General features: G+C 40.1%; 2 protein-coding genes across 9 annotated transcripts in view; one reads left to right on the top strand and one right to left on the bottom strand.

The window, feature by feature from the left end:
• Positions 1 to 90: 90 nt before the first annotated feature.
• Positions 91 to 15,755, top strand: HNRNPA3 (heterogeneous nuclear ribonucleoprotein A3). 4 transcript variants are annotated; one of them, XM_045066690.1, is made up of 11 exons: positions 91 to 189; positions 2,180 to 2,302; positions 2,387 to 2,533; positions 2,612 to 2,822; positions 3,086 to 3,175; positions 3,260 to 3,352; positions 3,432 to 3,512; positions 4,389 to 4,532; positions 5,645 to 5,767; positions 5,874 to 5,946; positions 6,039 to 7,984. In XM_045066690.1, the coding sequence occupies exons 1-10, from the start codon at positions 184 to 186 to the stop codon at positions 5,924 to 5,926; spliced, it is 1,071 nt and encodes a 356-aa protein (XP_044922625.1). In that variant the 5' UTR covers positions 91 to 183; the 3' UTR covers positions 5,927 to 5,946; positions 6,039 to 7,984. The 4 variants fall into 4 exon arrangements, with proteins under 4 accessions (XP_044922625.1, XP_044922623.1, XP_044922624.1 ...); XM_045066688.1 differs by lacking the exon at positions 6,039 to 7,984 and adding an exon at positions 8,715 to 15,755 and having other exon boundaries at positions 100 to 255; XM_045066689.1 differs by having other exon boundaries at positions 100 to 255; positions 4,389 to 4,529.
• NFE2L2 (NFE2 like bZIP transcription factor 2) overlaps positions 15,305 to 23,347 on the bottom strand; it is a 34,290-nt gene continuing 26,247 nt past the window's right edge. For 4 of the 5 annotated variants that reach the window (XM_013046813.2, XM_004774407.3, XM_004774408.3 and 1 more), the window contains 4 exons: positions 19,350 to 19,616; positions 18,761 to 18,850; positions 17,708 to 17,899; positions 15,305 to 17,034 (listed from right to left, as the gene is read on the bottom strand). In XM_013046813.2, coding sequence (XP_012902267.1) covers positions 15,808 to 17,034; positions 17,708 to 17,899; positions 18,761 to 18,850; positions 19,350 to 19,616 — 1,776 coding nt within the window. In that variant the 3' untranslated portion in view covers positions 15,305 to 15,807. The remainder of the gene's footprint in view (positions 17,035 to 17,707; positions 17,900 to 18,760; positions 18,851 to 19,349; positions 19,617 to 23,347) is intronic. The other variant, XM_045066686.1, reaches the window with a different exon arrangement.

Raw genomic sequence — 23,347 nt, 5'->3', positions numbered from 1 at the left:
TCTGCCGGCCAACCCGCTTGTCCATTCTCTTTTCGCGCCCAGTTGGCCACGCCCCCTTCCCAACTCGCCCCTCCCCCACCAGCACGGCGGCGCGCGGAAAGCGCGTCACGTGATGACTAGCCCCGCCTCTTCCTCTCGGTCCCATATTGAACTCGAGTTGGAAGAGGCGAGTCCGGTCTCAAAATGGAGGTAAAACCGCCGCCCGGTCGCCCCCAGCCCGACTCCGGCCGTCGCCGCCGCCGCCGGGGGGAGGAGGTATTAGGGGGAGAGCGGGGGGTTGATGGGTAGTGGCCGGCATGGGGGACCTAGGTCGGTGGGAGCGGGGAGGCCGGGTGGACCGGATCGGCCGTCCCGCGCTCTGCGTTGAGACGGGCGGTTGGGGGGAGGGGAGCGGGCCTCAGAGGTCGCCTTGGGGCCCCTCGCCTTTCTCGCCTTCTTCTTCGGCTGCACAAATGGCCCTTCAGAGGCTCTGCGTGGTTCGGGAGACCTCCGGAGGGGACCCGGCCCGCCGGCCGCGCGGCCTCGGATTCGAGGCCGAGGGCGGCATGGCGGGCCGCGGCGGGAGCGGTTGGGAGGAGGCGGTGGGGGAGGGGAGGGGACGAGCAGTCACATCCGGGCGAGCGAGCAGGCGGGCGGCGGCCACATTGACATTGATCCGCTGCCGCGTTACGAAATGGCGCATTGGGCCGCAATGGCCGCCGCCTAGCTCCGCCGCCCGGAAAGAGAGCGCGGGATTGGAAGGAAGCGGGAGGAGGCGGCCCGGCAGAAAATGCCACAAATGGCTTCGGATCATGCGGCCTACTGCTTTCGCTGAAGTTAATGCCGGCGCGTTTCTAGTCCTTGTAGATCTCTGAGGCGACGAGAATTTTAATTCTCCTGTTTTTTTCTTCTCAGTACCCAGTTCACAGTACGAAATTTTTTAAAAAGTTTGCTGCCTTAAAATACTTCTTTTCTGCCATTCTTTCTCAACTATTTAGAATTACACGTATCTTCGCGTCGTGCGGGTCGGCTCTGGTTGTAGTTTCTTGGATTTTTGTTTGAGAGGACTGCAACCACAGTTGAATTTTTCATGTTAGAGATAATTTTATGTGGGTTATAATTGTATTCTGTCATCTCTGTGTTCTGTCGATTAATTACAAGTAACCAAGATTTGAAACGATGAGACCAGGTGAATTGATGCTTTAGGCTATTAATCATTTAACATTTTTTTCTAGCATGTCACAGTGTTTTCATATTAAATGCCTTAACATCTCTACTTTGGAAGACACAGGAAGACATTAGAATGTAAATGTGAGCCCCTTTATTTAAGGACTTTGGATGAACTATACTTAATGCATGCATTAAATGGCAGCTAATTTACTGAGGAGCTAATTCAGTTGCAAAACAATTCAGGCCGTATCTTAATTTTTAAAAGTCTGTTTCTCGTGCTCCATTATTGTCAAAAAGCATATACTATATTTAATATAAGTGCAGCTTGCCCTGTTTGTGACCGTGTATTTTTGAAATTTTTGCCATGTGATACAAGTGCAAATAGGTAACTTTACAGTATATACTCTAAAACAAATTGGTTACAGAAAGCTATCAAGATACTGGTCGGTGTCTTTTTGTAATTTTGGGGGGTGGGGGAAGAGTGCTGGTTTAGCCTTGAATTGAGGAATACCTGTTTTAACCTTGATATGCTTGAAAGAGATGGATTTTTAAAAAATTTGCTGCTCAGAACCTTTAAGTTACATACTTCAGTTTTGTGGTTTAACATTAAATGTTTGAAGTGTAGACTGATGAGGGAATACATGAAAAATGGTATGGATGGAACACTACTTTTACAGCACTTTGTTTTCTTACTTAAAGAGCAGTTTGTCAGTAGCAACTTCTAAAAAAATTTGTCCCCAGATGCTTTAGTTGTAGTCCAAAGTTAAGGGATTTTTGATTGTGGAATTTTCTTGGACTTAAATGTAGTTGGAGTGATATTGGCATTTGTAAGGCTGTGTAGATTTTTTTTTGGTATTTGGGTACCTTTCATCAGTCGGTGTGTGGTCTTACTCCAGTTTTTAATTGGACAGTGCTAATGGTACAGGAATCTGATACTGAGTTTATTAAATATTTGTAGCAGATTAAAGAATTGTGTATCTCAGCAATTTACCTGGTAAAAGAAATAATTGAAATGTATTTGTTTCCTTAGGGCCATGATCCAAAGGAACCAGAGCAGTTGAGAAAACTGTTTATTGGTGGTTTGAGCTTTGAAACTACAGATGATAGTTTAAGAGAACATTTTGAAAAATGGGGTACACTTACAGATTGTGTGGTGAGTTACTAAAGGAACAAAAAAAGGCTGGGGGTGTAGGGCCTGTACAGATGTATTTCAGTACTTTAAAATTTTGTTTTATAGGTGATGAGAGACCCCCAAACAAAACGTTCCAGGGGTTTTGGTTTTGTGACTTACTCTTGTGTTGAAGAGGTGGATGCAGCAATGTGTGCCCGACCACACAAGGTTGATGGGCGTGTAGTGGAACCAAAGAGAGCTGTTTCTAGAGAGGTATTTTCATAATATTACGCTGTGTAATATGTGAGATAGTTGGAGAATTTGGTTTTTGACTAATTTTTTAATCTGTAGGATTCTGTAAAGCCTGGTGCCCATCTAACAGTGAAGAAAATTTTTGTTGGTGGTATTAAAGAAGATACAGAAGAGTATAATTTGAGAGACTACTTTGAAAAGTATGGCAAGATTGAAACCATAGAAGTTATGGAAGACAGGCAGAGTGGAAAAAAGAGAGGATTTGCTTTTGTAACTTTTGATGATCATGATACAGTTGATAAAATTGTTGGTAAGTAGAAACTTACTGGAACTTGAATGAGAAAACAGAAAAGTTCCCTTTGTGCTATGTTAGATTTGCCAGATTGCGTTATCATTTTGTATTGCATTTAATAGCCTATAAAGCATGTGGTTCAGTTTTCATAAATGACATTCTGGAACACTCCCTCATTCTTGAAGTGACTACTTTCTTGATATTTAATAAGTTATGTAGTGATGTGTTTTTCCAAACATCAAATAACTTCTGTTTGTTTGTTTGATTAAAAAAATTTTTAGTTCAGAAATACCACACTATTAATGGGCATAATTGTGAAGTGAAAAAGGCCCTTTCTAAACAAGAAATGCAGTCTGCTGGATCACAAAGAGGTGAGTAGTACAATAAATACACATAGAATAGGTATGGGTGGCATTTGTAAGGTTTTTAAAGCTCTCCCTTTCTCTTGTTTAAAGGTCGTGGAGGTGGATCTGGCAACTTCATGGGTCGTGGAGGGAACTTTGGAGGTGGTGGGAACTTTGGCCGTGGTGGGAACTTTGGTGGAAGAGGTAAGAGGGTGATTGTGTCTACCTGAAGTTATTGGTAAGTTGTATGTTTGGTTTTAATTCATACCTTGTTTTTCCTCAGGAGGCTACGGTGGTGGTGGTGGTGGCAGCAGAGGTAGTTATGGAGGAGGTGATGGTGGATATAATGGATTTGGAGGTGATGGTAAGTTTTTAATGGGTATTTGATATTTTGATTTTGTTTCTATACTAAATGGAAAGTTATGTATTTGTTTATATTTTTAATTTCAGTTATAATTGGCATGGCTTGACTACATTAAAGTAGACTTTCCCCCCTTAAACTCATAACATTAGCTAGTTCCTTTTTTGGCCAGTAGCATTTACTGTACTAGCATTTGAGCTGAATTGTGTCTTGCGAGATAGTTTACCATTTTCTTTATTAGTGAACTTAAAAGTTCAAAAAACTAGAATTTTTTTTTTTTTTTTTAAGTATGGAAAGATACTTAAGCATTCGTCTTAAACTCTGTCCCACAGCTGCCGCTGTTGCTGCTGCTTTGGACTGCACAGGCAGGGGAAGTGGAGAAGCAGTTCCCCACTGAGCAGGGATCCCATGTAGGGCTCAGTCCCAGGACCCTGGGATCATGACCTGAGTGGAAGGCAGCCACTTAACAGAGTCAGTCACCCAGGTGCCCCAGCCCAGGGTTTGTTTGTTTTTTGTTTTTTTTTTTTTTTTTTTTTTTAAGATTTTACTTATTTGTCAGAGAGAGAGAGTACACACAAGCAGACAGAGTGGCAGGCAGAGGCAGCGAGAGAAGCAGGCTCCCTGCCCAGCAAGGAGCCCGATGTGGGACTTGATCCCAGGACCCTGGGATCATGACCTGAGCTGAAGGCAGCGGCTTAACCAACTGAGCCACCCAGGCGTCCTCAGCCCAGGTTTTTGATGCTCTGTTAATGAGGTGTTAACTAGTCTTGAGTGTTAAATTAAGTCATTGGTTTATTTCCAAGTTGACCAATTGTAATATAAATTAGAGTTCAGTAACTTAACACATTGATGTTTTTGTGTGACTTCCATTTTTCTTAGGTGGCAACTATGGTGGTGGTCCTGGTTATAGTAGTAGAGGAGGCTATGGTGGTGGTGGACCAGGATATGGAAACCAAGGAGGTGGATATGGAGGTGGTGGTGGAGGATATGATGGTTACAATGAAGGAGGAAATTTTGGAGGTGGTAAGCTTTCATTTGTTTTATATGTTCAAGATGTTTATAGTTCATAACATTTCAAAATGTGTTAAAATGCAACATTTGGTCAAATAGTAATACTAGAAAATACTAAAAAGATGAATGATTAAACTGAATTTTTTTGCTTTGCTGGCTGTTTAGCAAATTGGTAAAATATGAACATACTTTTTATGTTCATGCATTTTTATGTAATTTTTCAACATCTTTCCAATTTTTCAACGTTTTTATGTAATTGAATGGATGTTTCTCAGTAATTTATTTATTGCTAGAATTTTGATTCTGCGCACTTTTAAATTGGACAAATGGGAACAGTAAATTGAATGTGCAGACACATTGAAATGAATAGAGTGGTCTGGAGTTCGGGACAGAAGTACTTGGAATTTTAATGTCCTAGGTACATTTTATTTAAAAAAAAATTTTTTTTAAAGATTTTATTTACGTATTTAACAGATCACAAGTAGGCAGAGAGGCAGGCAGAAAAAGGAAGGGAAGCGGGCTCCTTGCTGAGCAGAGAGCCCGATGTGGGGCTCGATCCCAGGACCCCGAGCTCATGAGTTGAGCCGAAGGCAGAGGCTTTAACTCACTGAGCCACCCAGGTGCCCCCCTAGGTACATTTATCTTTAAGCTATATGCCCCACGTGGGGATTGAACTCATGACCCCCAAATCAAGTGTTGCATGCTCTACCCACTGAGTCAGCCAGGCACCCCTAGAAAAATTTTCTTAACAGCCAATTTAGAATACCTTCTTTGTCACTGACTGAAAAGTTGAGCTAGTCCTAATTAGAGCAGGTCAGGTATAGTTGATGATAGTGGTATGAAGGCAAGAATGTGTGCTAGGGTGTTGGCATCTGATATGGACAAAAGATGGCACTTATCTGTATATATGCTTTTCCTGGACCATCTTTTTATATCCTCTCTTCCTACTTAATGCCTGAGGTCTGCTAGTGGTACTCTTTTGGAGTCAGTACCTCTGTATATGGTTTTCAAAGGGTCACCTTGTAATAGAGTGATGTCATGATTGTGGAAAGGTAATAATCAGTATATTAAAAAGAAGAAAATAATTGTGTAGGTTAACCACAATAAAACTTTTGTAATTTCAGGTAACTATGGTGGTGGTGGGAACTATAATGATTTTGGAAATTATAGTGGACAACAGCAATCAAATTATGGACCCATGAAGGGGGGCAGTTTTGGTGGAAGAAGCTCGGGCAGTCCCTATGGTGGTAAGTACTTTTCTTCGCCTCCCCACCCCTACCCCTTTTGGTTAAAAATTTTTGCTGATTTCTTAATTAAAAACTTACATTTTTTTAAAAACCTGTGTATTTCTAGGTGGTTATGGCTCTGGTGGTGGAAGTGGTGGATATGGTAGCAGAAGGTTCTAAAAAATTTTCAGAAGAAAAGGGTAGGTATCTTTAAAATTTTATCATGATGATAAAGAATATGTGGAACTGTTCACTGAGTGTAATAATTTTTTTATCCTGTATTATTCAACAGGCTACAGTTCTTAGCAGGAGAGAGAGCGAGGAGTTGTCAGGAAAGCTGCAGGTTACTTTGAGACAGTCGTCCCAAATGCATTAGAGGAACTGTAAAAATCTGCCACAGAAGGAACGATGATCCATAGTCAGAAAAGTTACTGCAGCTTAAACAGGAAACCCTTCTTGTTCAGGACTGTCATAGCCACAGTTTGCAAAAAGTGCAGCTATTGATTAATGCAATGTAGTGTCAATTAGATGTACATTCCTGAGGTCTTTTATCTGTTGTAGCTTTGTCTTTTTCTTTTTCTTTTCATTACATCAGGTATATTGCCCTGTAAATTGTGGTAGTGGTACCAGGAATAAAAAATTAAGGAATTTTTAACTTTTCAATATTTGTGTAGTTCAGTTTTTCTACATTTTAGTACAGAAACTTTAACAAAATGCAGTTTTGAAGGTGTTTCCTTGTGAGTTAACAAGTAAAGAAGATCATTGTTAATTACTATTTTGTATGAATTTTGCTAAAGTTAACTGTAAAGAAACACCTGCTGACTTGCAGTTTAAGGGGAATCTATTCTCTGCATTTCCAAACCATGAAATGAATGGGCTCTGACATGTGGAGAGAATAGATAATTTGTATGTTTGCAATGTGTGTTTTAGATAAATAGAATTGGGTATTTAAATTAGCATACTTGTGAATTTAATAGCATTAAGATTTACCTTCAAATGAAAAAAATATCAAAATTTCTATTTGGTTTTTGTGCATTTTCTTTCAAAATGTAATCATATGATTTTAGTGTGTTAGTTTTGCTAAGAGTCCTAGCCATGTTTAGAGCATCTCCATTCTACATTCACCTTGGTCACATGTGAACTGCCATAGTTTTATTTGGGTGTAAAGAATGTCTACTGCCCTTTGTTTAAATTCTGGAAAGGGGCAGTGGATGTTTTCCCTTTCACTTAAAAACCATTCTTAAAAATTTAAAAATACAAGACCACTAAGCGTGCTGTGTCTGAGCAAATTAGTGGCTACCATTTTTTTTCCCCTTCCCAAAGCACAAGAGGCCCATAAATCTTCGGTTATTTTCCTTGGTTTAATATATATATTTTTTTAATACAAGCTTTCAGAAGCAAGAGAATAAAAATCATGCGTTGTTGAACCCTTAACTGGCTGGCATGCTTTCCTGTTTGTACCCTCTATTGGATAAAACCAAGGACAGTCTAGATAAAATCATAAATGACTTCACTGCAGTAGAAGTGTAGCACAGTTGCTTAGTACAAGCTTCTCACTCTCCCACCTGAATTCAAAGTTGAATAGTCTGAGTTCTTGCTCACTTAAAATCTAAAAGAACACACTGTTACTCCATGTGTATGGTTGAACCTGAATCGTGTCGGTATGAGTTAACAGTTTGGTTTGGAAGACCTTGGTTGAGAAGAGTTTCAGATAAGGTCATATATAAACACCAATGTCTACTGTTTCGCGCCAGCTAGTGCTTACGATCTCATTCGAGCCCTAAGTTATGTGCTCTGCTGTTACCTTTCTTTGGCAGTTGAACGTTGAATTCAAGATTATTTTTGTTTTCAGAAGTACTAAGCAAAACAAGCAATAAAAAGGGGAATGGGGCGTGCTAGTGTTTGAATATGCTCTCTTGTTGCTCTAATTCTGTGCCTCTGTGCATTATTAATATTTGGATGCATGCAATGCCAGCATGGAAATCGGTCTTCACAGATACTGCAGTTTTCCAGAAAACACTCACAAACCAATAAATGTAACAGACAACATTCCATTTGTTAATGGACATATGTGAATAAGCAGTGTAGAAAATAGGCTAATATTAGAAAATGGTTAAGTCTTTAACAACTTCAAATGTGGTTATATAAATGGACACTGTCAATGTTCATAACTTAAACCTGGGTACCTGGTCAAAGTACTGCTTGGGAAACATTTTATTAAAATTGAGCTAAATTGTCTCAAGTTCTTTTATTCATATAATAAAGGTTGAAGGAATGGGGGAGATTAACATTTCCTGTTGCTATGTTTGTGAAATTGTTTGACACAACCTTGACAGTATCCTTTAATGGCATATGAGGTTAATTGTACTGTTAACAACCTTTTTATGTTCTGGAACTAGTTTAATAGTGAAAATATTTTCAGTAAGTTGATGTTTGCAACCTATAAGCAGGTGAAATCTGTGTATGTGACCTGTTTATAAGTTGTATTAGCTTAGTTCTTGTGAACAGTGTGGAAAAGTAAGCCATGAGGAGAGCGATTTAACCAGCATTAAAGGACCTAAGGTGTGCATTTTAAGCACAGTCTGGATCAAAGGAGACTCACTAAGACAGGACTTCAGCAGCCTTTTGAGTATGGACAAGTCAGCATAAATAAAGAATGACAAGGCAGCAGCAAGAGCTTCAACTACAGAGAAGTGAAGGCATAAGATACTATGGTGATAGTGAGCAACTTTCCAAAAGCTAGTTAAATCTGCTTATTACAACTGAAATATCGAAGAAAGTCTAGCAGGAAGGAGCTCTTCGCCTATTGGAACATCAATGAGAGATAGTTGCCACAGTCACTAGGTCTAGCATTTAGACCTGCAAGGAAGGGCAATAAGCATTAGGTAAGGCTTGAATTTGAATTTTTTCACTAATTAAAGAGTAATTTTTTGTAAAGCAAGGTAAGAGTAATCTTTTTGATTTGCAGGTTGAATGAGAACCCTTCTTGCCTAAATGAGGAATGTCTTTCCTACCATCTTAAATACGAAGGTTTCTGGCTGGGTAAGGTTTGTAGCTCACAGTAAAAGCTGATGACACCATTTGTTCCCTACAAACACATATTACATATTTTCAAACTTAGGTACACTAGCAAAATTATTCAGCTGATAACATCGAGAACCACATCCAACACATTTTAAAAACAGTTTTAGGCCCTGGCAACAACCATGAGTATCTTGAGTCAGCTATGGCTCCATGTATATGATTTATTCTTGGTGTCTTTAGGATAAAGTTAGTTTTTGGTAAGAGGAGTAAGGTAATAAGCAGGACACTTGTAAAAGAAGCATTAAGCTGCCAATCCTCATTCTATGAAAAACCCCTTAGAATGAACTTCCAAAATTGCCAGGTGATACAGACTGAAAAATGGTCTTCATTAATTGGCCTCCAATTCTCTTGCATGTAAATTCAGGGAATTACTTGAATAGGGTGCATTTTTGGTTCTTTTTAACCAGTTAGCCAGAAGTAGTAGGGGCCTAATTATGCTATTCCCTTTTAAAAAGATTTCCCAAAGAACAGTTAAAATATTCCTCAGTTACTATTCATATCAGTTAGTGATTATTCATAAGGGCTATTGCTGCCCCAAAAGGGCTTACTAAAATTTGAGATTTGAGGGGTACCTGGCAGGCTCAGTTGGTAAGAGTTGAGCATGCAGCTCTTGCTTGGGTTTATGAGTTCAAGCCCTGTTTTGGGCAAACACTTGGGCAGGTTTAAAGCAGTTTCTAAATTATAAAGTTCATACGTAGTAGATTTAGTTTGCCAGAGTTTATTCTTGGAAAATGACTGGTTGGCTCTATCTGTACCTAAATCAGGATTGAATTTCTACACAGAAGTGTTGAAGAAGGTAATAGTATTTTGATGATTTTTTTTTTACTAAGTGGTTGTAGTGTGACATTAAGATAGGAAACATTTTTAAAAAGGCATTGTTCTTTCTTTACAGTCCATCTCATTTCTTGCAAAATAAATTGATTTTATTTAAATGTTCCATTGTCATTCCTGAAAATGTGCTCTTCAATCATAGTAGCAGTTTAAAAAAAAAAAAAGGAAGTAAGGAGGGGGAAATGGTTGAGGAAAACATTTCAATCAATCTTGTCAAGCCATCTCACATGTTACTGCTTCCCACGCTACATTTTTTCAAAAACAACAAACCTGATACACAAATCTTGAAGAAAATTGGGTAATACAGGTCATTTAAGGATCTGAACAACTGAAATGAGCCTGTTTAAGAGTTCCACTATGTAAGTTACAACTTGAAACATTTCTAGTTATGGACAGTCTCTCAAAGTTCCAGTAATTGATGTCACAAGTAGTTGAATGATTTGCAAGTTAATGCAGGGGTGAAGTAAGGATTGTTAGCCTATATAATATTCAAGATTACTTCTAAATTCAATGTTTTATCCTGATTTTTAAGACTTAAGAGGTGGTCTGTAATGGATTCAAATGTTTCATTTGTAGTATAATGAGATGTTTACAGAAAGATAACTTTTTCATTAAAATATTTTTAGAAATGTGTGTGTTGTTTTGTTGCTTCACAGTGTTGATGTGATTTAAACACTAGGTGAATATTACATTAGTAAAATAACAGGAAACTTGGAATGATCCTTTATATAGCAGTTAAAGATCATGGATTCTATTCAGTGGAAAATGAATACACGACACTAGAAATACATGTTAGAAAAATAAACCAAAAGCGTATTATTTAAGGATAGAAGTCTTGAATACCAATAGGTGAGATGTTGGGGTGATGAGGAATCTGAACTTCCTGGAGAAAAAATACAAAGTTACGGACACTCGGGAAGAGATGGGGACAGGGTTTCAGATGTTGGATGAATTCCCCTCCCCAGCCCTATTCAAGGCAGTGGATTGCTTGAGTCTACTATGGTATGATGGGCTGGGAGGAAAAAGCATGAAATTTTGTCAGACTGCAGTGGTGCATTTTAATAAAGGTGATAAGAGCAAAGTGATCAACTGTAACGGCTTTGAGAATTGTGACTTTTAGGAAAACTATAGCACAAGTATTTAGATTCTTAGTGTTAATAATAGCATATTAAATACAGTTGAAGCTGTGTGAGGAATTTGAGCTGTTAGGATTGCAACACATTTTGATCACAACGCAATATATGCAGTGGTTTCATATTTTGCAGCTTTAAGTACTTTATAATCCTGTTTTAATATTTGACTTCCAAAGTAATTCAGCAAGGGTGGACTTAATTTCTACCAAAAGAAGTAAATTTGTCTTTCAGAGTGAAAATGATATTCAGGCAACAAAACATTGGAATCTTCCATGTATTCATAGACTAAATCTTAGAGATGAGTGTTTTGCAAAAACTGGACCTATGTTATAGTTGATTTAAGTTAGGATTGTATAGAAAGTACCAAGGATTGGGAAGGGGTTAAGATTAATAGGCAAAAGATGCTATTTTTGGTTAATTTTTTTAAAGACCAGTAATTACAGATTGTATTGAACTGCCTTTCAAGCGATAAAGGTTAAGTGAACACCATACTGAAAGCTAATTAGGAAATAGGAATTTGCCCAAGATACTCAACTTGAACAATTTACTGATAAATTTAGATTAAGTACAAGGTGTTGGCAGCTTTAAGGTATGAAATGGTTAAGTGTCACCTAATCCATGTATATAGCCATTGTTGTTACAAAGGCCTATAATCACAAGGGCAAATCAAGTGTAACGTTACACTAGACGTCAAAATACATCGTTAGTCTGCATTGTTGACAGAAATGTTGAATAATTTTTGCTTTTCAAAATACTTAGGAAAAGAACTGATAGGTGCTCTATTTGGATTTAATCTCATTTGTCTCTTACATCCTTAATAGGTTAGAAAATTCAGTTAGGTTTTTGTTTCTTGGAATCAAGTTTAACAGTAAAATACTTAAATACAGAAGTTGTTTTTGTGAGCTTTGGCAAGTTTACTTGGGGTTTCTTTTTTATGCATGCTACACGTAGGCAGTTAGGTGATGCCAACAGACCCCTAGGAATGGTGGTTTTATATACATTAAATATGTAGAATTAAGCATTACATTGAAAATAGTAATCAAGGGACACCCGGGTAGCTCGGTTGGTTGGGCATCAAACTGATTGCAGCTCAGGTTGAGAGATAAGCCCCATTGTTGGGCTCTGTACTGGGCTCTGCTCGGCCTGGAGCTTGCGTAAGATGCCTCCCCTCTCCCCAGGAGTAATCAAAATATACGAAGTTTAACTTGGTAGGATATGCTTCAAGTATTAAATGAGGCTAGGGGGTTTGACTTTGGATTTTGAGATTGTGATGCATAAATGGTATTCTGAAATAACAGGCAGCTGGTAAGGATTTTTAATAACCATTAAAGCACCAGTGTGATTTGTTCTCTAATATTGAAGGAAATGTTCAATTTCATTAAATGTCAATAACTTGGTTCAAAATTCTCTGACATCCTGTCCAGATTAGTGGCTGTTTTGACCTAATTTTTTTTTGTTGTTGTTTATGAAATGGAGATTATACCTACCCTCGTTAAGCCTGAAGGTTAAATCTGATAGTGGGTTTAAAGAACTTAATCTGTTACCTGGCCCATGGTCCCTAAAGATACTTTCGGTAATAATTATGGGTACGGTCTTAATATCTTCAAGCATAGTTAAAATTTTAATGGATAAGGTTAATTATGCCTTTTTTTTTTTTTTTTAAAGATTTGAGAGCAAGAGAAATAGGGGGCACGAGTGGGGAGGAGAGAGAATCAGTCTCCCCAATGAGCAAGGAGCACGACTTGGCTCTGTCCCAGCACACTGGGATCATGACCCTAGTGGAAAACAGATGCTTGACCTTGACTGAGCCACCCAGGGGGGGTCCCTGTTATGCCAATGTCTTAAGGAGGTTTTTTTTCCTCCACAAACGGTGAAAGTTTTTGAGATCTTTAAATTCTTCTCCAGCTCTCAAAAAGTATAAAATGCAACTGAAGACTGAACTTGTCCTGGTAAGTATTTTTAAAATAGGAATGAGAATTATTCTGCGTTATGTTTTGAGGCTGAGAAACAAGTATGGTATGAGAAGTACAAGTTGAGCAGCCACCCCTTCCCTAAAAATCCTGGCCTTGAGAAATCTCAGCAAATGTTTCTTTGCATAATAAATGCAGTATCTTTCAGCTAAGGTTTCTAAGAATGCTTGACGTATGTCAGTGTAAAAGGCATAGGTACAGATTTTAAAACGAGTCTAATATTTCAACAATTGGATTGCCATACTTAATCTGAGGACACTAAAAAGTCCAGGTGGACTCAAGTCCAGATGAGGAGAGGAACACTTGGCTTCATTTTGTCATGAGGTTAGGATTTGCTGTATTTAAAATTGGGGTTTCTAACTCTGCATAGTATGGTTAGTACTTCAAAATCAGTTTTTCAGGTACTGTAAAGAACTATGGTTACTTGAATTAATGAACTGCTCTCTGGCTAGAAGTCTGTTGCAGTCTGCCTGGCAGTGCTTTTCACTCCTGTTAAGTGCCAGCCCGTTCCAGGTGTTCCAGGTGGGGCTGCTGGTTTTGGACTCCTGCCACATTCTCAACTGCTCACACACCTGTAATTTTGTCTAAGGGTGGGGCACTTTTGTCAAGATCCTGAGATTTATTTTGTTGAGTTTGGAAAAAAGGTTTCCAGGATCTCAACACCACCACTTACAGGAGATACTTGACTGCAGGAGGAGGACCAGGGCAGAATCTGAATTATTAAGATACACCCATTAGTTCTTGAATTCACTTTCAACCCTGAGCTTTGACCTTTGAGTCAGATTCTCTAATTTGCTAATCTGACTTCAGTTTCTTTCACTAGCAGCTAAAAGGCATTCTAGTAAGGCTAATAAGGAAAATAAGAAAACACCCATTTGCAGAGTGCTTAATGAACTAGGCACAGTACTTTCTGTGTAGTAACTCAATACTTGCCCTACAGATGAGGAAGTGAGCCTATGTGCTTTGAGTTACTGGAGATCATTCCAGGAAAATGGTGGCAGCAAGCTCAGCCAATCTGGCTTTAGGGCCTGCGGACCTCTACATGTATCACTCCTAAGGGATTAATAGGATTCAGTGAATAATCCACATGTACTTAACTCTAAATGTACATAACTCAAGATGAATCTTGAGATTCAGTTTCCCCACAATAAAAACGTAAGACAGATTAGATGAAGAAACAGTGAATCAATGCTGAGTGGTCTACTGGACAGCCTGCAGATAGTTTTGTGGGGCCTTAACTTTGTCTTATGTTTAATCTTTCAGTATGTCCTAAAGTGAATGAACTTTCCCACCTAGACTTCCCTTCTAACCAGTCTTCATCTCGGGGCAACTCAGTTCTTAAATATGTTCAGGTCCTTGAGTGCACCTTCACCCAACATCCATTCTATCAGAAAATTCTTTACCTTTGAAACCTACCAAATCCAGTGCCTTGTCATTCCAGCTATCACCACCCTAGACCAAGACAAAACTATCCCTCCTACGTGAGTTATTTCACAGCTTCCCCACATTCATCTAACTGCTCCCATCTTCACCCTCTAGACTATTTTCAACACATAAGGGTAAGAAAACGTAACACAATAGCTCCCCATTTTGTAAAAGCCAAAGCCGTCATGAAGGTGTTAGGGGTTCTGTGCCACATTACACTCTACCTGCCCTCTCTCTCCCCTCTCCATTTTCAGCCATGTAGTCCTTTTTCTGTCTCAAATAGGCTTCAGAGCCTTTGGACTTTGGTGTCTTGTCTGCCGTCTCTTTTTAGCTAATAGAATGGGTTTCCCTCACCTTCAGATGTTGCCATCTCAGTAAGGCCTTTCTTCTTTGCAACCCTATTTATTCTAGCATGGGGGCAGAGGGAGAGGGAGAGAGAATCATAGGCAGGCTCCATGCCCCAGTGCAGAGCCTGACACAGGGCTTGATCTCATGACCCTAAGATCATGACCTGAGTCGAAATGCTGTCAGACACCACTTGACTGAGCCATCCTGATGCCCCTCCAACCCTATTTTAAATCTCAATGCATCCTTTCTACTGGCCTTCCCAATCCTGGCATGTGTAAAGTTTGCTGTCTTCAAAAACAGATTTTGGGGCACCTGGGTGGCTCAGTCATTAAGTGTCTGCCTTCTGCTCAAGTCATGATCTCAAGGTCCTGGGATTGAGCCCCACATCAGGCTCCTTGCTCAGCAGGGAGCCTGCTTCTCTATCTCCCACTCCCTCCACTACTGTGTCTCTATCAAATAAAAACCTTAAAAAAACAAAACAAAACGGATTTCCACTGTGTCCTTTGTATTTTAAAAAATATCTAGCACATGGTAGGCAAACATGCACTGGTATGAGTAAATTTTCCTTGGTTGAGAGGTACTTGCTATTGAAAGAAAATACCTTCTTGATATACTTTATAATCTCTGGAACCAGAAGTTTAGTATAAAATACTTGTCATATTTTCACTGACTGGAAACATTTTGAAAATGCAAAATGCCTGAATATGTTAAGTGTGTTACTGTTCTGGAAAATAACTGTAAATAAATGCAAATGAATTCCAAAGAACTTAACGGTAATATTCCTTTATTAGTACCAGCTTTTCAACTAAATTGGTTTGCCAGAGCTAAACAATTTAATATAAAAAAAATGCTTTTGTTCATACAGTATTTATAAAAAAGTACATAGTGGTTAGTTTTACAACAATTTGCTTTTAGCCAGATATCATATAAATCTATGAATGTAACAAATTAGATAAGAACAGTATAAATAAGAAGTTTTTGTAGTATTTACACTTATACAGAAACTAGCCCAAATGGTGTTCTAAGAAATGAAGTTTGCAGTTAAAGTGAAACTACTGATTCAGCATACTGATGAATTATTTTAATGCTTTTTAAAGTCTGTATTATTTTCTATACTAGTTTTGACTACAGTTTTGCATAGAATTACTTATAAAGTATATTTTTGCATTTCACATCACAGTAGGAGCTTTTAGTATAACAGTACAAAAACAAAACCAACCCCCCCCCAAACAACCCACTAGAGCTCAGAAAAGGTCAGATCTTCCCAAATCTAGTTTTTCTTCATATCTGGCTTCTTACTTTTGGGCACAAGGAATACATTGCCATCTCTTGTCTGCTGCAGGGAGTACTCACTAGGGGAGTAAGGTTTTCCATCTTCATCACGGAGCATGCTGAACACTTCGAGATACAAGGTGCTGAGTTGTTTTTTCAGTAGATGGAGGCTTTTGTCATTCTCCCCTTTTTCTTTGAGCAATTTTTCTTTTTCATCTTTTAAATGATCCAAATCTTGTTCCAGTTCCACTATATTTTCCAGTTTTCTTTTTCTGCAATTCTGAGCAGCCACTTTATTCTTACCCCTCCTGCGAATATCTCGAATTAATGCCAACTGAGCCTCATTGAACTGCTCCTTGGACATCATTTCATTGAAGTCATCAACAGGGAGGTTAATGATCTTTTCAACAGGGAATGGGATATGGAGAGCTTTTGCCCTTAGCTCATCTCTTGTGAGATGAGCCTCTAAGCGGCTCGAATGTTTATCTTTTGTGAATGGGGTTTTCCGATGACCAGGGCTTACAGGCAATTCCTTCTTTGGCGTGTTTTCGCACTGGGTATCACGTACAGGAGCGCTGTGCCCTGGAGATGGTGACAGGGGTTGGGCTGTATCTCCAGCAGACTGTACTGGCTGTGTTTTAGGACCATTCTGTTTAACACTTCCAGGAGCACTATCTATCTCTTCCATTTCTGAATCACTGAAGCCAAGTGGTGTGTCTCCATAGACTGAAGATTCCACCGAGTGTTCTGGTGATGCCATGCCAGGACTTGTGTTGAGTGAAATGCCAGAGTCAGAATCATTGAATTCTGTGCTTTCAGGCTGGTTCTGATTGAAGGCTTTACAGAGTGATAGATCTGAAACATCAATTGGCCCATTAAGAAGTTCAGAGAGTGACTGGCTTAATGTAGCAGAGGAGGGCACGCTGTTGCTACTACTGGGTTCTGCTATGAAAGCAGAATAAAATTCATCACCAAAATCTGTGTTTATTGTGGCATCTGAATTTAATGAGTTCACGGTCAACTGGCTGGAATCTTCTGTGGAGAGGATGCTGCTGAAGGAATCCTCGAAAGCACTTAGAAAATGTGGACTACAGTTACCTACTTCTTTTTCCAGTGAGGGCACTGATGAGTAGAAATGGTAACTGTTGTCGATTTCTGTCACTTTGGTTTCTGGACTTGGAACTGTGCTAGTCTCAACCAGTTTGTCATTTTGAATATTAAGACACTGGAAAAGAAATTTTTACTAAATGTAAATCAGGTTAAATATTTTAATAGCTAATAATCTATATCTCACGGCAAATATTTATTATTTATTTATTTTTAAAGGATTTTATTCTGAAGTAATTTCTACCCCCAATATCGGGCTTGAACAGCACAACCCCATGATCCAAGATTCACACGCTCCAGTGATGAGCCGTCTAGATGCTCCTAATGGCAAATATTTTTAATAGCGGATAATCTGCATCTGATGGTAAACTCTCTCCCCACCCCCATTCTTTCCAGGCTCTTCTGTAATTCAGACAATTCCCATTTTTGACAGATTCTTATGTCTAAGCATACGTATTATTTTCAGAGTTCCTAGATCAGACTTCTGTCCTACAAAGACCAGATCTTTCCTCAAGACATCCAGTCCACTTAATTAAAGTGCATGGAAGTGAGCACGAACAGCCCTTGTGACTAAATTTATTTAAGTAACCTCTACACCCAGCGTGGGGCTCAGACTCCCAACCCCGAAAGTCACATGCTGTAGGGAACTGGGCGGCCCTCCTACGACAGATTTAAAAGCCCCCTCCAATCCTTCCCCTAAGTCGGTGACATGTAAATAACTGCAGTAATTAGTTTAAAGGCACTGAATATGAGAGTGTCTTTGGCGTTTTCTAACAGTAGATCTTAGTTACCTGCAATTCTGGAATGGATAATAGCTCCTCCCAAACTTGCTCAATGTCCTGCTGCATATTGTCTAGATCAGCAATGACTGACTGAACGAGGAGAGTCGGGGATGACTGAGCCTGATTAGAAGCAACGAAGACGGGAGTCTCCATTTGACTGGGAATATCAGGAACAAGTGACTGAAACGCAGCTGAAGAAACCTAAAATTGACCAAGCATGTATCTACGTGAGTCTGCGGGCAACACTGAAGAAGAACTCCCAGGCCCCATCACAACACCTTACACTGGACCTGGCTAAACAGTTCTGTGCTTCTCTAGTTAGAACCACTTATGACCCCTATTTCTACATAACGAAAACACATCTTTTCTCCCCTGCCCAACTGACTCCAGATGGACTCATTTACTAGTTTAACTCTTTTATGCTATGCATTTGAAGGTAAATTTCAAAATAAGTAACAATCTTGAAGTTTTAACTTGTATCTCTCGGTAAAAATACCTAGTACAGGGCTTCAATCACATACACTATTAAACTGTTAACTGAGCAAGTCTTGGTTTATTACCAGGTTTGCTTTTTACTCACCAAAATTTCTTTCTTTTTTTTTTTTTTAAGATTTTATTTATTTATTTGACAGACAGAGATCACAAGTAGGCAGACAGGCAGGCAGAGAGGAGGAAGCAGGCTCCTCGCAGAGCAGAGAGCCCGATGTGGGGCTTGATCGCAGGACCCTGAGATCATGACCTGAGCCGAAGGCAGTGGCTTAACCCACTGAGCCACCCAGGCGCCCCACCAAAATTTATTTCTAAGTACCTATAACCAGTGGATTATTTGTTTCCATGGTTATGCAGATCCATGCTTCTAGGTATGCAGGGTAAGTGGTTTTGGTTTGGTATTGTGTAGGGATTTGATTTTTTTGCCTTTTTTTTTTTTTAAATTGTGAAGTTAACTGTAGGCTAAGTTTTCTTCGACAAAATTTCCTCCTAAAATATTTTTTTTAATGGAGACACACTTATAGGACATATTAAATTTAGTTGGGGAGCTTCAGTGTTAGTCAAATGCTATACCTCATTGTCATCGACAAACGGGAATGTCTCTGCCAAAAGCTGCATGCAGTCATCAAAGTACAAAGCGTCTGGTTTGGGAATGTCGGCAACCTTGATAAAAGGGAAGGGGATATCAAAGAAGAAAAAGACTGCTCAGTGTCAGACAATGTTTACAATACAGTTAACCAAACACTTATCTTCTTTAGAGATCAGTTTAGTATAGAGCACAGAATCAAACCACCAAGACCATCTGGGTTCCAATCTTGGCTTCCCCCATTTCTTGAGTGCTCTGAGCTTCAACTGCTCATCTATAAACAAAATGCTAGCAATCTGTACTAGTAGTTTTACTACTGCTAGATCCTCACGTTCTGTTCCCACAGCTTACAAAGCACTGTCAATGTAACGTACGCCCTCGCACTCCTTACAACTCTGTGAGGGCAGTCAGTCAGGTTTGAACTCGTCAGGAGGCTGAGGTTGGGAAGCTGACTTGATTTGGTCATGAAGACAGTAAAAAAGGCAAAGCTGGAATGCAAATCCAGACGTTTTAACTCTTGGGCCAGTATCTCTTCCTTAAACCCTGACACCTTCCCAAGAACTGAGTTTTTTGTACCTGGGAGTAGTTGGCAGAGCTGCTGGTTTCTGATGGGATGTGTTGGGCTGGCTGAATTGGGAGGAATTCACCTGTTTCTTCATCTAGTTGTAACTGAGCAAAAAAGGCTTTCTCTTGCTCCTTTTGGAGTTGTTCTTGTCTTTCCTTTTCAAGTTTTTTCTGTTTTTCCAGCTCGTGCTCCTTCCGTCGTTGACTAAAGTCAAATACTTCTCGACTTACCCCAAGATCTATATCTTGCCTCCAAAGTATGTCAATCAAATCCATGTCCTGTGTTAAAAAAAAAAAAAAAAAAAAGCCACGGTTAAGATGTTTTTTAAAACGACAGGTACCATATAATTTACATTATGCCATTGTTGATGGGGGTAGGGTAATGACCATCTGAAAGGGAACACAGATCCAGTGTTCTGGAAGGGCACAGTTAATTCCATTCAATGAATCCATTCATTAAAAGAAACAACAACCTACAAACACAGCCATCCATTCTAACCACTTATTACTTGATTATTAACGACTGGATGATGGCAGAGTTCACCAAAGAGCAAAGTAACATGCTGCACATTAAAGTTCTTGAATTTTAAAAAAATCCCACACTTGTTTAATGGAATACAGAAATTATAGCCAGGACTCCAAGTCACTGGTTTCTTACGAGAAATGGAATTTGGAAAACATGCTCAAATATGTGGAATTTTTTCTAAACCCATTTTACAGCTGGAGGGAAGGTGGGGAATGGGACCCTTGTTAAATGTCAATCCAGCAGCTGTGAAATTTCACCTTCTTTTGGTATTTCCTACATGAAGTTATTTCCCCCCATCATTTCTTGCTATTCTTGTCCCCATGACTCATTTATTAAAACAATTTCCTCTTGACTTGAGTTTTAGCTCCTGAGGCGTGAACAAATTAGTAAAGAAAAGTCCTAGCTAATGGTGATCTTGTGACCCATAGGTGAAGCAAGAGGCTGCCTTGAGAAAGAGGTAGTGCTCACTAGTTTCGCTTCTGAGAAATCACAAGCAGCCTTAAGAAAATAACACAAAATGAAAAACAAAAAACCATGGCTCCAGGGAAGGATGGAAGTTACCAAAAATCTTACAATGAGGGATGGTTATTTTGATTTCTGTAACAAAGCTAGGCCTTGGTTCCATGTCCAGACTTTACTAACCATGTGTTAAAAGCAGTTTTCTGATTTATACCTTTCGTTTTGGGGAAGTCTACACAGATAGGAAATTTAAATCACTCTCCACTGAAGAAAGTCATCTATACTGAAAATAATATAATGAGATTGAGACCAGAAAAATCAAGACATGGGGGAAGGGAGTTGGGGTCCGAAGGCAGGGTAGACACAGTGTGCACAACCAACACCGACATTTTTGGTCCCGGTGATGGCGGGCCGCACTAGGTTGCCCCATGTGTCTGGACTCTATTGCTTTCCACCTCCAAGGACAAAAATAACATGGTTATTGCTTCACTGAGCAGTCAGGCTATTTTTCCCGACAAAGGAGGAGCAGGCCACCCAGCCTAAACGCAGCACAGCGACATGGACAGCAGAGGCCATTATAGCCTTGGTGGGAGAATCCTAAACACCACGAAACACTGCTCCTGGGGCTTATCATCCTTCTAGCCTTGAGCAGGGTTAAAAAGTGTCCCCCACACACGGCAGGTACAGTTAGAACAGCTGTAGCTCTTCTGAACTACAGCCAACGTCTGTCAAAGGCTTTCTACATGTCAAGCATCATTTGAAGTACTCTATATACAAAGAGATCCACAAGACGACCATATGCAGACAACATTCTTATTTTACAGATGAAAATACCAAGGTTTAGAACAAAGGGAGACTGCTAGAAAGTGTACAGGGATATGTCCTGGGCAGGCCCAAACTTGGACTTGTGCTGTCTTAAACCACAGGTTACACTAAAATGTATAAAATCTGATCATTGACCAGTGGGCAGGATATAAAATCCACTGTCACACACACACACACACACACACACACACACACACACACTTTAACATCTTGGCAGTGTGAAAAAGTGGCCAGTTTACGGAAGGCTGGATTGAGCACATCCACTCAAGTCATCTTCCTGGCCATGACAAGAACACAGCAACCACAGAGCATTTATTCATACGTGGCTAGTTCCTCAGGAAGCTCCCCACAAACAGTAAGCACGAAAATCATTTCCAGGTTAAAAATGATGGGTTTCCATTTTAATGGACATGTTTTATCCAAAGGCAGAGAGAAAGCTACTTCAAAATTCTGATCTTGGGGTGCCTGGGTAGCTCAGTGGGTTAAACCTCTGCTTTCGGCTCTGGTAATGATCTCAGTGTCCTGGGAGAGAGCCCCACATTGGGCTCTCTGCTCAGCGGGGAGCCTGCTTCCCCCCCTCTCTCTGCCTGCTGCTCTACCTACTTGTGAGCGTTCTCTGTCAAATAAATAAATTAAAAAAAAAAAATCTTTACAATTCTGATCTGGAAAAAAAAAAAAATTCTGATCTGGTTAGGTCGTAGCTTCTCAGTAGGTTCAGATGCAGCCAAGTAGCCCATCCAGCTCGGAGAACTGGACTAAGGCACCAAGATACTGAGGTCTTCAGACTATTTACATCCACTAAAAGCCAGCGCTGAAAATTAAAAGAATGCACGGTCACACAGTCTCAGCTGAACTCCAGTCCCTCTCAAAAACGGATGCAGACTGCGTGCTAAGCTCTTCAGAGCAACAGAAGAGAAATGCGCACACGTGTCCCTGCAGCTGGGGGTCACTCCGGCGCATCCCTCCCTCACTTCCCCAGAATGCCCAGGCGGGGGCTTCTCCTTGTCAAGCGATCCCAGGATCAAAAGAACACCCAGTTTTGATTTGTTCCTGAAAGAACTGAAAAGACACTGAAGCAGTTTTTGCTGCAAATACCTGCTCACAATATTCCAGAGTATCCCCAAAACCCAGTTCTATGGGCTGAAAGAAAATTTCTACTGTAATTTACTCGAAAATTATCAGTGGCGGTCACACCAAGAGTTGATACAACTCTATTCCTTCCTTTCCTTCTCCAGATGAGCTGTCTTGAGTGGGTTCAGATGGTTTAGCTCCACGTTCACGACCTAATTGTTCTATCCCACCCCTCCCGCAGATGTTGGTAGATCAAGTGAGACGTGAAAGAAATCGCTCTTTACATGTGAAGTCTATGCGAATGTCGCCGCTGGCAGCGATGGTTCTAGTACTCGCTGTCATAGGAGTGAGATCGCACTTGGGGCAAATGGATGATCATGAAGCTGTGGGCCTAAGTGTAGCAGGAGACCGTGACAACCTTCAGCGACGAAGCTACTTGGTTCCTCCTCCTTTGGGGAGGGTCTGAAACAGACTCATGGGCTTGTGCAACATGCATTGAAAACCAAAACACATAACACACACTTTTGTGTTTATTTTCATGTACACACCCACCCACACCCATTCAACTGTCGTTAGATTCCTGACAGGACTACCCTTCAATGCACAGCTTGACTGATTCAATTTTTAAACATTTCCCTAACATGCTCAGAAAAGGACACCTTGCCGGAACTTTATCAACACAGGACAACAACACAGATCACAAAGCATCACCCCGCCCAGCTCTTGAATATCCTGTTCTCGGACCTGAAACAATGCACGGCCCAGGGAGGCAGAACAGCCCCTCCAGCCGGAGCATACGGTCTCTACCAGGAATGCCACCAAAAGAGGTTTCAAGTGACAACATCTACTTGTTCTTAATGCAGACTGGGCAGCCTTCAGTGAGGTCACAGTGGGCCCAAAACAGGTTTCAAAGTGTCCTCAGAGGGTTTTTCCTCTGTGTTTTAAAGTTTATTTTGACGTAGTGTTTATTGTTGCTATGAAAAATCTCTAAAAGAAACCTTCTGCTTAAAAATAAAAGCAAGGGTAGACTTAACCACCTCGAATTCCTTAAAGCAGATGTTCTGATCAAATTTATAATGAAGCAACAATGGGTTTCCTGTCCTGGCATTCATGTATTATCCTCTGTGTT

Source organism: Mustela putorius, unplaced genomic scaffold, assembly GCF_011764305.1.
Source record: "Mustela putorius furo isolate JIRA1106 unplaced genomic scaffold, ASM1176430v1.1 tig00003869_pilon_pilon_pilon, whole genome shotgun sequence".
NCBI classification, from domain to species: domain Eukaryota; kingdom Metazoa; phylum Chordata; class Mammalia; order Carnivora; family Mustelidae; genus Mustela; species Mustela putorius.
The sequence above is the reverse complement of the archived record's forward strand: the minus strand, read 5'-3'. Positions and strand labels throughout refer to the sequence as shown.